We start from the raw sequence: 15,785 nt of genomic DNA, 5'->3' as shown, positions 1-15,785 counted from the left end.
CCTGGAGAAGGGAATGGCAACCCGCTCCAGTTTTCTTGCCTGGAGAATTCCCTGGACAGAGGAGCCTGGTTGGCTACAGTCCATGGGGTCCCAAAGAGTCAGACACAACTGAGTGACTAACACACACACATCAGTATGAACTCATATGAGTTTTAATCTGTATACATGCTTATGCACATATATACAGATAGATATAGAAAAAGATACAGATGTGTGTTTATGTGTGCATGTGTGTATTTCCTTGTTCACCATAGCAGTGAGCACATTTGACATCAGTTCTTGGTTTCTAGATGCCAGTCTGAAATAAAAGGAACCAGAACTCCTTGGAGAAATGACTAAGGAAGAGAAAAAATTCACATGAGTCTGAAATATCATGTGGTACCAGAAAGTAATGAAATGCTTCAAAAAAAAAAAATGGGGAGCCAACATGAAGGAACTGCCAGTGACCAAATCTGGGGACAATTTGAAGAATAAAATAAATAAAGATAATGGATTATAAACCATGGAATGAGATAAATGTCCACAGTCCATATTGTGGTAAATAAATACTTGAATAAGTGGGGAAATGAGGACAGCTGTTTATTACAGTAAAAATTCAGATTAACATATAAGAATTTTTGAAACATCTGGCAAGTACTAATAATTGTTGCAGCAAGTATTATCTATAGATATTAAAATTAGTGGGTGGAAATTTGATGCAAAATGGAATTTAATGGATCCCCCTGGTATCTCCCATAACAACTTTTCAGTGGAGAGGCCTGGCAGACACCACCTCAGTCAAGTGATTAAAGTTAACAACACCCATAGTTCAATATATCAGCACCACATATTTCCTGATATACTGAAAAGGGCACACCATCACTTTTGTGACATTGCCAAAAATGCATAGTCTCAGTGTAATCATGTGAAAACATCACACAAATCCAAAGTGAAAGACATTTTGCAAAAGAACTGGCTAGTGCTCTTCAAAAATTTGAAAGTAAAGAAAGACTAATAAAGGACTTCCCTGGCCCAGTGGTTAAGAATCCACCTTGTAATGCAGGGGATGTGGGTTTGATCCCTGGCCAGGAAACTAAGATCCCACGTGGCTTGGAGCAACTAAGCCCTCATGCCTCAGCTAGAGAGCCTGCGTGCCACAACAGAGAGTCCATAGACCACAGTGGAAGATCCCGCATGACGCAACAAAGATCCCATGTGCTGCAACTAAGACCCTGATAGAGACAAATAAACATTATTTAAGAAAAAAATACTAGTGAACTGTCACAGGTTGGAGGAGACCAAAGAGACATGACAACTAAATACTATGTGGGATTGTGGATTGTATCTTGGATCTGAAAAGGCTGTGAGTAGGAAAACTGGTGAAATTTGCGTAAGGCCTGTAGAGTAGTTAATGGTATTCTATTAACACTGTTCATTTCCTGGTTTCAGAATGTTATACTATGGTTATAAAAGATGTTGGCACTGCAGTTATACTTTAATTAAAATTTAACTAATTTAAAAATATTTCAATTTTAATAATAATTTTTTAAAAGATATGAACATTAGGGAGAACAGAAAGAAGAGTGTATAGGACTTCTCAAAACTATTGTTGCAACTTTTCTCTAAGTTTAAAATCATTTCAGAGCTAAAAAAGTTTTTTAAATAATGAATTCATTAAAGACTTTTTAAAAAAATACCCTTCCTTTTCTAACTATGTATCTGTTTAAGACCAGATGTTTTTCTCCATATACTTCAGCTAAAACAATATATCACAGCAGATTGAATGCAGCAACAGCTATGGGAATCCAGCTGTCTTTTAAGCCAGACATTAACAAGATTTGCAAAATTGTATAATAATGCCACTAGTATCACTAAATTTTTCTTTTTTGGGAGAAATAGTTATTTTGTAATAAAGGATATATTAATATTAATGTGGAATGTGGGCTTATTTTTTAATGAATTGATAACTTTAAAAATTCTGTTTCAATTTCTAATATTGTAACTATTGATATAGCCTACAAGCAAACTCTCTTTGGAGTTTTAATTTTTAAGAGTGTCCTTATATATATATATATTTTATATATATATATATAAATTTATTTGGCTGCGCCAGGCCTTAGTTGTCGCAACACGGTCTTGGATCTTCATTGTGTCTTGGACCTTTAGTTGCAACATGCAGACTCTTTTAGTTACGGCATGTAGGATCTAGTTTCCTGACCAGGAGTCAAACCCAGGCATTGGGAGCAGGAAGTCATAGCCACTGGACTACGGGGGAAGTCCCTAGGAGTGTCCTCTTAAAGGGATCCTGTGACCAAAAAGTTTTAAAAACTGGGAGAATATGGCTAACAGTTGCAACAAAGATAAAAATGCAAGACCTCAAAATATAATAGAAAGTATTTTTTACAATTTGAAACAAATTGTAATTTTGTAATTATACTTTGTAAAACACTTTGTAATTGCCCAAAGTGATTGCGTCCTGATACTCTGTTGTTTCATGTGGCAATTCAGGAACTCAGGTTCTTTTATACTGATTTACCTGCTGATCTCTAGAACAATGATTCTCATACTGTAGTGTGCATCAGAGTTACCTGGAAGACTTGTTAAAGCATAAAAGAAAGTTCCTAGTCCCTATCATCAGAATTTCTGATTCATGGATATGGAATGGGGCTCGAGAGTTTGTATATCCAACAAATTCCCAAGAAATGTTGATACCACTAGCAGGAGGATCAATTTCTAGGGTATTGTCCTTGTCTGCAGGCTTGAAACTATGTGGCAGCCAATAGGAATGGGAAAAAACATGAACGAGTTTGCCCACTTTTTATAGTTATTAGGCTGAAAGTAGCACATAATACTTTCTCTGTATTCCATTGGCAAGAATTTAGCCTAACAATCACCAGTGGAACCTAGGAAATGTATGTAATAAGCTGAACATCTAGTGTAGCCAGTATTTCCATTACTGTGGAAGGAGGAGGAGGAACCAGTTTTGATGGGCAGTGAGCCGCAGTGTCAAGACATTGGAAGAAAAAGTATTTAGATAGGATTAATTAACTCAGGAATATGTTTTATCAGATAAAGAACAGGAATATATACTTAGAAGTGTGTCAGGGGAAGGACTAGGAGAGTAGTATATACATATGTAAAAGTGAGGCTGTCTTTTGGAAGATTGGGGCAGAGTAACTTGGTTAGGTGGGCAGAGTAGAGGGGGCCAGGTAGTAAGTAATAGTGGAAAGTCTTATATTCAAGAAGGCTTATCAGATTTAATAGAAAATAAATTGAAACAGCAGGAAGCCAGCTGAGAAGCTGTTCTTTCCTGCTGTAAGGGTCATAAAGTGAAAGTGAAAGTCACCCAGTCATGTCTGACTCTTTGTGACCCTATGGACTATACAGTCTATGGAATTCTCCAGGCCAGAGTACTGGAGTGGGCAGCCTTTCTTTCCCTTCTCCAGAGGATCTTCCCAACCCAGGGATCGAACCCAGGTCTTCCGCATTGCAGGTAGATTCTTTACCAGCTGAACCATAAGGGAAGCCCGTAAGGGTCTTAAGGTTCTTCTTTATTGAAGATGCCCTGTGTTGATATCTTCCCATTCTAAAATCATAGTCACAAAAATAATTTTAGGAGCTCTTGGTGCCCTGGTGTTGATTACCCGTATGTGTGTATCTGATCCATAACTTTCTCTAATATGACCCAAGGAGGTGAATGAAAATGAAAAATGCAAAGCCAAAATTGAACGGATTACCTAGAATGAGGGTGGGTGGGATATTGTACAGGGGTTGAGGCTTCTTGCTCTAGAAATGGGAAGATGTTTAGACAGAGAATAATCATCAGAAGTCTTCCAACTAGTAAGAAGGCTGAATAATCCTGAAATAGTAGAAATGAATCAGTTCTGCTTAAGTTAGAACTGTATACCGTTTGCTCAGTTTCATCTGCTCCCTACCAAAGCATCATGCAGATGAAGGGTCCAGTTATTCATTTAACAGATAATCATTGAGTGGTTTTGTTTAGTTTTGTGTTTTACATTCCAGGAAGTTATCTCAAAACTGAGGATAATAGCAGTGAATAAAGTAGATTCCTCACTCCACGGTGTTTATAAGTTAATGGAGGAAGGAGAAAAGCAAAAATAAGCAAATGCATGCTGTATCAGAAAAATGAATCAAGATTTAGGTGAAAGGGTTAATGTGCCTTTGGTTTCAGTGTAGATCAATTTAAGTGCGACCCAATGAGTACAGGTTTCTCATCGCATTGGCTTGTCTTGTTGCGGAGCACAGGCTCAAGGACACACGAGTTTAAGTAGTTGCATCACACAGGTTCGGTAGTTGCGGTTCCCACGCTCTAGAGCACAGACTTAATAATAGTTGTGGCACATGGGTTTACGCATGTGGATCTTCCTGAACCGGGGATCGAACCTGTGTCTCCTGCACTGACAGGTGGATTCTTTACCACTGAGCCACCAGGGAAACCCAGGACAGATTCTGATTGTGTCATATATGTGATTTTTGCATCTTTCATTTGGAGAGTAAGTCTTGACTCAGCAGAAAGTTGATAAAAGTGGATTATGGTTTCTTTGGATCTCAGCTTCTTTCTTTGCAGGCTTGGGGCTTTGTAACAGCTTTAATGATATTTGTGACAGTCCCTGGAAAAACCCAAATGAACATTTTGGTCAACTCACTAGTAATCTGCCAGTGTCTTCGATAGTTGGGTCACGTTAATTTCTAACCTATGATTGATAATATTGCTAGATGTATTGTAGATACATTGTAGTATAAGCTACGCTGTGTTCTGTGTCCTATGCTGAGATCAGGTGGTCTCTCTTGGTTCCCTGTTTTCTAAACCTCCTTTTAATGAGAAATAGTTAATAGAGGGGACTACCCTGGTGGTCCAGTGGCTTAGAATCTACGCTCCCAATGCAGGGGGCCTGGGTTAAATCCCTGGTCAACTAAGACCCGCTGCAGACAAATGAATAAAAATAAATATTTAAAGAAAAAGAAATAGTTAATAGGGCTTAGATATTCACATTGATGCATACTCTTCTTAAGCCCTCGTCCACAACCTTTTCTATTCCATCAAGTGATGAATACCAGAGATTGTTATCTCCAGGATTATATGGAAGTGTCTATCCAATAAAATGGTACATTAGAAGATAGCTTCACTCTTTGTCGTGTCTAACATACTCTATAGCCATTTTGTCTTTCCTTAGGGGTTTTAACCCCGTTTGAGGAATTTGTTTTGCAGTTTGGTTTGTATATGTTTAAGTTCCTTTAGGAAACTGAGGTAGAGAGCTTCCATCCTAGGAAAGTGTCGAGTTAGTTGCTGGAAATGATTGGCTGTAGGAAGCATTAGATAGCTTGGAAGGAGCTTGGCTATCTGGTGTGCATCAGGGTAGTTTGGAGATGTGCAGTACAGAACCATTGCTCTGTGATCTTTGGCAGGACCTAGAAATACAATTTCCGGTTTGGTGGAAGTCAAATTGCAGTTCATTCAGCTCACATTTGCAAGTAGTAGGCATGAGCCTATTAATCTCTGAAGCCCCAGTGAGGTAGAATTAATTGCATGGTTATGTTTGCCCCTTTAAAGTACAAGAATTTTCATTAAGAGAAATTTGTTAGACTTACTTTTTGTGGAATAAATATTTGGCTAGGTTACTACTTATAACATTCTCCCTTCTGTGTTATGACTAATTTAGTATACAGAGCTGTAAATATCCTTGAGGGATATTCTGGAGAAATTTTTGTGAAGCCAGAAACTTTTGTGAGACTCTCCTAGGGCTTACAGATCACTGCCATTGCCCTTTCATGACCACCCCCCAGCTCTTATTTCCTCAAAGTGCAAAAAAATGGTTACCCTCACAGGCCACTGAATTAAAATATCTCTGGTTTTACTACTCTGATTATGGGAGTGTGTATATGGTAAATAATTAGGCAGAGTTTTAATAAAGCATTCGGACAGTAATTGAAGTAGAAGATTTATTTGGCAAAAACAGAACTGTGTTCAGCAACATGGAACTGAATTTTATTCTTCATACAAAGTTAAAAGCACATTGTAGTTCCATCCTGACCACTTGGCCAGTCCCCATCTCTTCGAGAGAGAGAGAAGCTTCATCTAAATTATTTCAGCTGATTGATGATTGTCACTTATAATTTATTGCTGCCTCTGTCTCGTGTATTCCTTTGGAAAAGGTGTATGGATTCATAACATTGTAATGTATCATCTGTATATTATAAAGTCAGGCATGTGTCTGCTGATACTTTTTAAGTTGACCTGTCTTTATACTTAGAAATGTTTCTTACTGGTAGGCTGCCCTGGTGTCTCAGATGGTAAAGAATCTGCCTGTAGTGCAGGAGACCCATGTTCAATTCCTGGGTTGGGAAGATCCCCTGGAGAAGGAAATGACAACCCACCCCAGTATTCTTGCCTGGAGAATTCCATGGATTGCAGAGAGTTGGACACAACTGAGCAACTACCACTCACACTCACCTATGGCAGACAGTGATTGAATAAGTCTTTCATGATAGAATGTTACAGGTGACCACCATCAATTAAAAAAAAATTGACATGAGAGTTGAAAACCCACTTCCTTGGTATAGTGTTAGGTTTTAATCATGGCTCGCCTATATATTTGTAGGGTCTTCCCAGGTGGCTCAGTGGTAAAGAATCCGCCTGCTAATGCAGGAGATGCAGGTTCAATCTGTGGGTCAGGAAGATTCCGTGAAGGAGGAAATGGCAACCCACTCCAGTATTCTTGCCTGGAAAATTCCTTGGACAGAGGAGCCTGGCGGGCTATGGTCCATGGGGTCGCAGAGTCAGACACAACTGAGCATGCGCACACGCTCCTATGTGTTATATGACTTTAGACAGGTTTATTTAGCCTTTCTAAGTCTCAATTACTTCATTCATAGGCTGGAGATAATATGGAATTCATAGGAGTGTTTTGAGAATTAAATGAAGTGTTGTTTCTGTGGTTCTTAGCCCACAGTTTTAATATTTAGCCTCACTCAAATGTTATTCACCTTTCTATTTCCCCTGCTCCTTTGTCCCTGATACACACCATGTTACTTTGCTTCCTATTGAAGTGCACTTCCCCCAACTGTTTTAAAATTTGTGTGGTGAATATATCACTTGAAAAAACCATTTATCTGAGAAAAGGCTCTCCTGAGTAATGTGTATGAAATGTAGCTAAGAGATCATGTTTTTCAGAATAGTGTGAAAAGTCACAACCATTTAATTTAAAACTCCTCTCTCCTACCACCTGTTGTTACTGGTGCCCTGGAATAAAACGGATTTTTTTTTTGTTTTGTTTTCTTCTTTTAACTATTATTTAAATATTGTTTTAAGTATAACATTCCTAAAGAAAGCCTACATTTTCTCTGCTTTGCCCAAAGAAGAATGGAATGTAATAGATAAGTTCTGAAGGAGATTGGACAAACGTGGTTAACTCCTTGTTGTTCAGTTGCTTAGTTGTGTCTGACTCTTTGCAACCCCATGGACTGCACAGCATACCAGGCTTCCCTGTTCTTCACTATCTCCTGGAGTTTGCTCAAATTCATGTCCACTGAGTCGATGATGCCATCCAGCCATCTCATCCTCTGTCACCCCCTTCTCCTCCTGCCTTCAATCTTTGCAAGCATCAGGGTCTTTTGCAAGGAGTCAGTTCTTCGCATAAAATGGCCAAAGTATTGGAGCTTAAGCTTCAGCATCAGTCCTTCCAGTGAATATTAAGGGTTGGTTTCTTTGCTGGTTTGCTCTCTTTGCTGTCCAAGGGACTCTAAATAGAGTCTTCTCCAGCACCACAGTCTGAAAGCATCAGTTCTTTAGCACTCAGCCTTCCTTATTATGATCCAACTCTCACATCCTTACATGACTACTGGAAAAACCATAGCATTAAGTATACGGACCTTTGTCAGCAAAGTGATGTCTCTGCCTTTGAATACACTGTCTAAATTTGTCATAGCTTTTCTTCCAAGGAGCAAGTATCTTTTAATTGCATGGCCGCAGTCATCATCCCCAATGATTTTGGAACCCCAAAAGATAAAGTCTGTCACTGTTGCCATTTTTCCCCATCTGTTTGCCATGAAGTGATGGGACCAGATGCCATGATATTAGTTTTTTGAATGTTGAGTTTTAAGCCAGCTGTTTCACTCTCCTCTTTCACCTTCATTAAGAGGCTCTTTAGTTCCTCTTTGCTTTCTGCCATTGGGGTAGTGTCATCTGCATATCTGACGTTATTGATATTTTTCCTAGCAATCTTGATTATAGCTTGCTATTTGTCCAGCCCAGCATTTCACATGATGTATGTACTCTGCATATAGTTAAATAAGCAGGGTGACAATATACAGCCTTGACATACTTCTTTTCCAGTTTTGAACCAGTCTACTGTTCCATGTCTGGTTCTACCTGTTGCTTCTTGACCTGCATACAGGTTTCTCAGGAGACGGGTATTCCTATCTCTTCAGGAATTTCCCATTCTATTCCTTTATTTAATTATATATTCCCTAGGTTACTTACTTGCCTGTTTCTATTATGAAAGTTTAGAACAATAATTCTTAAACTATATGGAATGCCTAATACACACCAGGAAAATATGATAAAATGTAGATTTCTTGGCTCCTCACTGAGAAATTCCAGTTCATTACTTTGAAATGGGCTTGGGAGGATTTATTTTAAACACGTATCTAAAGTAATTCTGATACAGGGTCTAAAATGATACTTAGCAAAACATGGATATAAAGTAAAAGGAAAATGACAAAGTTAAAGTTATTGAGTTCCATCCATGAGTGACATATTGATCTACATTGCCCTTTATAGTGATACTTCTCCAAACCATCTGTGATGAAGGACCAACTTTTTGTTTGGTGTTCTAATATAGATAGCATATAGACCAATACTTTTGTAAATATAATGGGATGAATTACTGGAAAAGAGATATCCAAATTCAAGCCCAGTATTTTTTATTGTTAGATTCAACAGGCATAAAATTACTCTGTCAAATTAAAATAAAAATTTCTAAATGCTTACTCTGAATTTCTATGCTTATCTTGTTGCAGAGTGGTAATAAACAGTTCATGGACCAGCACCAGTCTGTGGACCACAGTTTGAATAGCATTGCTCTTCAGAAAGTGAAGATGAGTTTGTGTTGAAACTGGCAAGCTAGAAACCTAGTCTCTTCTACAAATCCCAGGAAGCCTGATTTCTTCATCTATAAAATTGAGACAGTTTTACTACTATGCCTGTCTTACAGAGATGTTGTCCTCATATAAAACGTAATGTGTGTAAGAGTACATTGCAGACTGAAAAAACTAATGTAAGTTATATTAATCATCAGAAGCATTTATTAAACATATTAATATTGTATAGGGACTTTGTTTGCAACTAGAGAAATAGAGATATGGTAAGGAGCTTACTGTTCAGTTATATCTTTGCCCCATAAGGATGGCAGTATCCTGAGCTGATTAAATTCCAGCTTCACAAACATTTTCCTAGACTTGTGCAGGCTTTTTCTGAACTCTAGTAGCTTTTTAATATTTTTTAAACATGTAACTTTGGAATGTTTCTTTGTAATACCTGAAATAAGAATTTTTGAAAGTATAACATATTTCTCTAATAGATTGAAAACATTTTGGTGGCAGGCCCTCTTTTGAGTTGAAGTTTCTTGTCCTCTTCTTGTATCTATCCTTTGCTGTTAATCCTGGAACAGATTACCCCTTCTTCCGACTGGCTCCCAGTTTCAGACTTGCTGCCCAACACCATATTCTTTCTCTCCTCTGACTACCTTGTCTTCTGAGTATTTACAGGAGATAGAGTTCCTTGAAACCAGACATTTTTGACTGCGTTTTATGAACAGATTAGGTGCAAGAGATAAGAAAATGAGTAATACATAAGGTTCCAGACCCCCTGGGAGCTCACAGTTTTTAAAGGGAAAAGGACAAGTAATTCAGTAATGAGACAGGTACTGACATGTTCAAAAATGGTTTGAGAACGGAGTGGGAGAAAAAACTGCCTAGGGGAACAGGGAAGTTTTCATAGATAGGACAACCATCTAATTTACCCTCCAGAATGACACTATTAACGGTGAAAGGATCATTGTTACCATCAGGAGGGTACACCAGGTGTAAATTGGGACTGTCCTGTGCAACCCTATTAGTAAAAGAAATATCTGTGTAGTCTTAAAGTAAGAGTTGGAGGATTTACTAGGGAAAGAAAGTAGCACACAGAAGAGCTCGGAAGAATGAAAGAATATGTAGTTGTGCCTAGCTCATGAAATACTTAAGAGCAGGAGTGGCAGACGATAAGGTTGCGAAGGTAAATTGGGACAAGATGATGTAGGGACCTGTGTGCTAGTGTTGTTGATAATGGGGAGTCTTTGATATTAAAGATGGGATAATGAGACTGGATTCTTTTTTTTTTTTTTTTTCCTAAAGATCACTTTACTGGCTATATGGAAAATGAAAGCTGGGGGTGAGGGACTTAGGTACTGGGACCATAAGATCTTTTAAAATATTTGCTATAGATTAGGAGAGAAAAGATGATATTCTGAATTAAGGGATGGCAGGAAAGTTGGAAAGAGTGGAGAGACTCCAGAGATGTTTAGATCTTTTAGAGAGATTTGGATTTGTAGGGGAAAAGGCACTTGGCTTCTAGGACACCATGTTCTCCTGGTTTTCTTCCTACCTCACAGACCACTCCTCAATCTTAGTTGCTAGATATTCTGTTCAATTATAAATGTTGGAGTACTCCCAAAGCTCAGCCCTGATACTTCTTCTCTTCTTTGCATTCACTTCTTCTTCTCCTCCTTTTTGGTTTTTTTTTTTTTGTTTGTTGTTTGTTTATTCATTTGGCTGCACTGGTCTGGCATTTGAAACATAGTTCCTTGATTAGGAATTGCACCCTGCCCCCTTGCACTGGGACCATGGAGTTTTAACCACTGGACCACCAGGGAAGTCCCTGCATTCACTTCTTAAATGATTTTGTCTACCCCATGACTTTAAATTCTGTCTGTGTGTTTATCACTCCTGAATTTGTATCTTCAGCCAAACATCTCCTCTTAACTGTAGACTTGTGTCTAATAGGCATTTCAGACTTAACATGTTAGAACTACATTTTTCATTTTTCCTCCAAACGTATTGTTATTCACCATTTTCATAAAAAGCATCATCATTCATTGTGGAGATAACAGTGTTGGAATAATGCTTGACTAGTACTTTTTCTCATCCAGTACACCAGCATTTCTGTTGGCTCTTTTTTCAAGATATGTCCTTGGTTTGGCCCTTGGATTACCTCTCCTGCCTCGTGTCCTGCCACTCTCCTTCTTGGAGATGGCACTTCATCGTTACCTTTTTACTGTTTCTGCCATATGCTAAGCACCATTCTGTCTCAAGCAGCATTCTTGCTTTTTTCTCTACCTGTTATATTCTCTTTCAGATACATGCAGAGCTCACTTCTTCACTTAACTTAGGATTTAGTGCAAATGTTACCTTTTTAGATAGGACTTTCCCAATTCTGCTTTTAAGAATAGTCTCTTCCTCCCATCTGGCACTCCTTCCCCTTTTCTTGCTTAACTTTTTTCAGGGATCTTATCTCTACTTTACTTATTCATGTTGTTAATTTGTTTATTGTTTTTTTCCCCCACTGGATTGAAGTCCATGAGGATAGAGACTTTGTTCACTGTTGTATCCTCAATGCCTAGAAAAATACTAATAATAAATGTTAGGTGCTTCATAAATATTGTATTTCATGGACTCTAAGATGCTGTTGATATTTGGTTTTAAATTGAAGTGTAGATGATTTACATTCTTGTGATTCTGGTATACAGCAGAGTGATTCAGTTACACATAAAAATGTATTTTTTTCATATTCTATTCCATTATAGTTTATTACAGGATACTGAATATAATTACCTGTGCAATACAATAGTAACTTCTTTATCTATTTTATATATAATAGTTTGTCTCTGCTAATCCCAAGCTCCTAATCTAGCCCTCCCTTGCCCCCTTCCCCTATGTTAACCATGTTTGTTTTCTGTGTCTGAGAGTCTTTCTGTTTTGTAAAGAAGTTCACTTGTGCCATTCATTAGAATTGACATACAAGTGATATCATACGATATTTGTGTTTTTCTGTCTGACTTAGTACGAGAAGCTCTAGATCCATCCACGTTGCTGCAGATGTGAAGATGCCATTGATTTTAAGATGTATCAATAGTTTATAAACCAATAAGAAAGAAGAAATACTGTCACTTGTCAAATGCTGTTGGTTATAAGATACACCCTGATACCAGAGGTTAAAATAGAGAAAAATATGTATATTAGAATCCATGAAAAAAATTACTTGTTTGAATGAGTGAAGTGGGAAGGAGTCATCTCACATGACTTCAGAGTTTCTAACTTAATTTAAAGTGATATCTATTGTAAGTACAGAATAAAGAGAAAGAATAAGGTTGATAGAGGAAAGGATTCCTCCTCACATTTGTGTAACTTGTGTGGCAGAAGCAAGAAGAATCTTGCAAGAAGGGGGAAGAAACCAGCTATCTAGTCTGAAACCTAGAGTCTATCCTTGAAGTCATCCACATTTTAACACTTTTATTACTAGGTCACTTTTTCTCTGAGGGTAAACACATCTCCAGATTTCTCAATTACTGTATGATCCTTGAATTAATCCTTGAATTGCTTGTATTTCTTACTACTGTGTACATACTAGATGCCTCAGAACAGTTTGATTTGAAGAGAATCTTCACTTGATCCCTTCATTGAGTTGGAGGTTTTCATTTCCTCAACTTTTTTTCTGTGTTGTTGGATTGTCTCACTTGAAGATACTTAACATATTATCTGGGCTTCTCTGGTGGCTCAGACCTGAAGAATCCACCTGCAGTGTGGGCGATCTGAGTTTGATCCCTGGGTTGGGAAGATCCCCTGGAGGAGAGCATGGCAACCCACTCAAGTATTCTTGCCTGGAGAATCCCCATGGACAGAGGAGCCTGGCAGGCTACAGTCCATGGGGTCACAAAGAGTCAGACACAACTGAGTGATTCAACACAGCAACACATTATCTGCAGGTGAACAGGTCTTGGTAGACCTGTGGCCGATGTCTCCCAGTGGTAGAAAGCAAACCAGGATTTGCACTCTTTTAAAATGTAAGAACAAATGATAGTTTCTGCACTTTCTGTTTATAATTTTCATGAGGACTTGTTTACTAGGATGCCACATTCTGAACACCATAGCATTCTGTAGTCTGAGCTCTCCCTGTATCACTCTTTTCTTCCTTTTTACCACTCCACTTTTGAACCTGAATAGATGAATATAGTAGGCTTGATGACTAGTCTTTACATATTTTATTAATATGCAACTAGTTTTATTAAGTGCATACAGTTGAAAAGGGAATCTTTGTTCTAAGAAAGAACACAAAGACAAGGCAAGCCAGAGCTATGTATATATTTTTAAGTTCTATTTATAAAAAGTTACAAAGCAGATAAATGCCGGGCTGGATGAAGCACAAGCTGGAATCCAGATTGCCGGGAGAAGTATCAATGACCTCAGATATGCAGATGACACCACCCTTACGGCTGAAAGCGAAGAGGAACTGGAGCCTCTTGATAAAAGTTAAAGAGGAGAGTAAAAAAGCTGACTTAAAACTCAGCATTCAAAAAGTGAGATGATGGCATCCGGCCCCATCACTTCATGGCAAATAGATGGGGAAACAATGGAAATAGTGACAAACTTTATTTTTTGGGGCTCCAAAACCACTGTGGATGGTGACTGCAGCCATGAAATTAAAAGATGCTTGCTCCTTGGAAGAAAAGCTTTGACCAACATAGACAGCGCATTCAAAAGCAGAAACATTGCTTTGCCAACAAAGGTCCCTGTAGTCAAAGCTATGGTTTTTCCAGTAGTCATTTATGGATGTGTGAGTTGGACCATAAGGAAGGTTGAGTGTTGAAGAATTGATGCTTTTCAACTGTGGTGTTGGAGAAGACTCTTGAGAATTCCTGGGACTGCAAGGAGATCAAACCATTCAATTCTAAAGGAAATCAGTCCTGAATATTCATTGGAAGGACAATGCTGAAGCTGAAGCTTCAATACTTTGGCCACCTGATGTGAAGAACTGACTTACTGAAAAAACCCTGATACTGGGAAAGATTGAAGGCAGGAGGAGAAGGGGACGACAGAGGAAAAGATACTTGGATGGCATCATCAATGGACATGAGTTTGAGCAAGCTTTGGGAGCTGGTGATGGATAGGGAGGCCTGGCATGCTGCAGTCCATGGAGTTGCAAAGAGTAGGACATGACTGAGTAACTGAACAGAACTGATAAAACATACTGTTTATTCTTTTTTAAATATGCAAGCAAGAAGTGAGGAGTCCAAATTTCTCATCTGATGTGTCTGTCTGTTTTTGGCTGTGCCGGGTGTTAGTTGCACGTGGGATCTTCTGTTGTGGCACTTGGACTTTCTAGTTGCAGTGCATGAGCTATAGCAGTTGTGGCACATGGGCTTTCTAGTTGTGGTGCATGGGCTTAGTTGCTCTGCTGCATATGGGGGTCTTAGTTCCCAGACCAGGGATCAAACCTAGGTCCCCCTACATTGTAAGGTGGATTCTTAACCCCTGGACCACCAGGGAAGTCCTACAACTACTATCTTGAGTCAACAATGAATGTTTTGCCATATTTGCTTTATTGATAGGTAACATGCATATTTTTGCTGAATCATTTTGAAGTTAAGTTTTCGACTTTACCTCTAAATATTGGGTTGGCCACAAAGCTTTTATTGATATTTCCGTAAGATGTAAGAAGAACCTGAACGAACATTTTGGCCCACCTGATACTGAAGATTACAGTGTTAGAATAATGCCCCCTCCCCCAAGGTGTCCACATCCTCATCCCCAGAATGATTGAATTTCAGTTTCTTGGCAAAGGGAGTCAAGACAACAGATGGAATTAAGGTTGTTAATAAGCTCAACCTTAAAATATGGATATTATTCTGGATTATCCGAGTGGGCTCAGTGTAATCACAAACGTTCTTAAAAATGGAAAATTTTAGGCAAAAGAAAGTCAGAATTATGGCAACATGAGGAGTGGGCCCAGCATTGATGGCTTTGAAGATGGAGAAGTGGCCATGAGCCAAGAAAAGCAGATGGTCAGCTAGAAAAGGCAAGAAGATAGATGCTGCTCTAGAAATTCCAGGAGGAATGTAAGAAGCCTTGCTGATGACCTGAATTTGGTCCAGTGAGACCCATTTTAGACTTTTGACTTCCAGACTGTAGGATAATAAATTTGTACTGTTCAGGGACTTCCTGGTGATCCAGTGATTGAGAATCTGCCTTGCTATGCAGGGGACGCAGGTTCCATCCCTGGTCTGGTAACTTGAGATCCCACATGTCACGGAGCAGCTGAGCCCATGCACCATGACTATTGAGCCTGCATGCCGTAACCAGAGAGTCTGTACACCATAATGAAGGATCCGGCATGAGACAACGAAGATCCCTTAGTGTACTGCAACTAGGACCCAACACAGCCAAACAAGTAAATAAATAAATATTTCAAAAAATTAATCTACTGTTTAAGTCACTTGAAAGTGAAAGTGAACTCGCTCAGTTGTGTCCGACTGCCTGTAGCCTACCAGGCTCCTCTGTCCATGGGATTTTCCAGGCAATAGTCCTGGAGTGGATTGCCATTCCCTTCTCCAGGGGATCTTCCCAACCCAGGGCTTGAACCCGGGTCTCCCGCATTGTAGATAAACACTTTACCGTCTGAGCCACCAGGGATGCCTGGTGAAGTTTAAGTCACTTAGTTTGTGGTAATTTACTGTAACAGCCATAGAAAACTA

At 38.9% G+C, this 15,785-nt stretch overlaps 1 protein-coding gene across 15 annotated transcripts in view; it reads left to right on the top strand.

Moving 5' to 3' along the window:
• Positions 1 to 15,785, top strand: part of GATAD2B (GATA zinc finger domain containing 2B) — a 79,595-nt gene that overhangs the window by 34,767 nt on the left and 29,043 nt on the right. For 6 of the 15 annotated variants that reach the window (XM_012182034.5, XM_004002535.6, XM_042254359.2 and 3 more), the window contains one exon: positions 9,019 to 9,275. The exons of 7 other annotated variants lie outside the window; for them this stretch is intronic. In XM_012182034.5, the coding sequence (XP_012037424.1) occupies positions 9,238 to 9,275 (38 nt within the window). In that variant the 5' untranslated portion in view covers positions 9,019 to 9,237. Of the gene's footprint in view, positions 1 to 9,018; positions 15,482 to 15,785 lie in introns of all 15 variants that reach the window. 2 more of the 15 variants (XM_060414499.1, XM_060414506.1) reach the window with 1 other exon arrangement.

The sequence above is a fragment of the Ovis aries genome, chromosome 1 (assembly GCF_016772045.2).
Source record: "Ovis aries strain OAR_USU_Benz2616 breed Rambouillet chromosome 1, ARS-UI_Ramb_v3.0, whole genome shotgun sequence".
NCBI lineage: Eukaryota > Metazoa > Chordata > Mammalia > Artiodactyla > Bovidae > Ovis > Ovis aries.
This window is presented reverse-complemented; position numbering and strand designations above follow the sequence as displayed.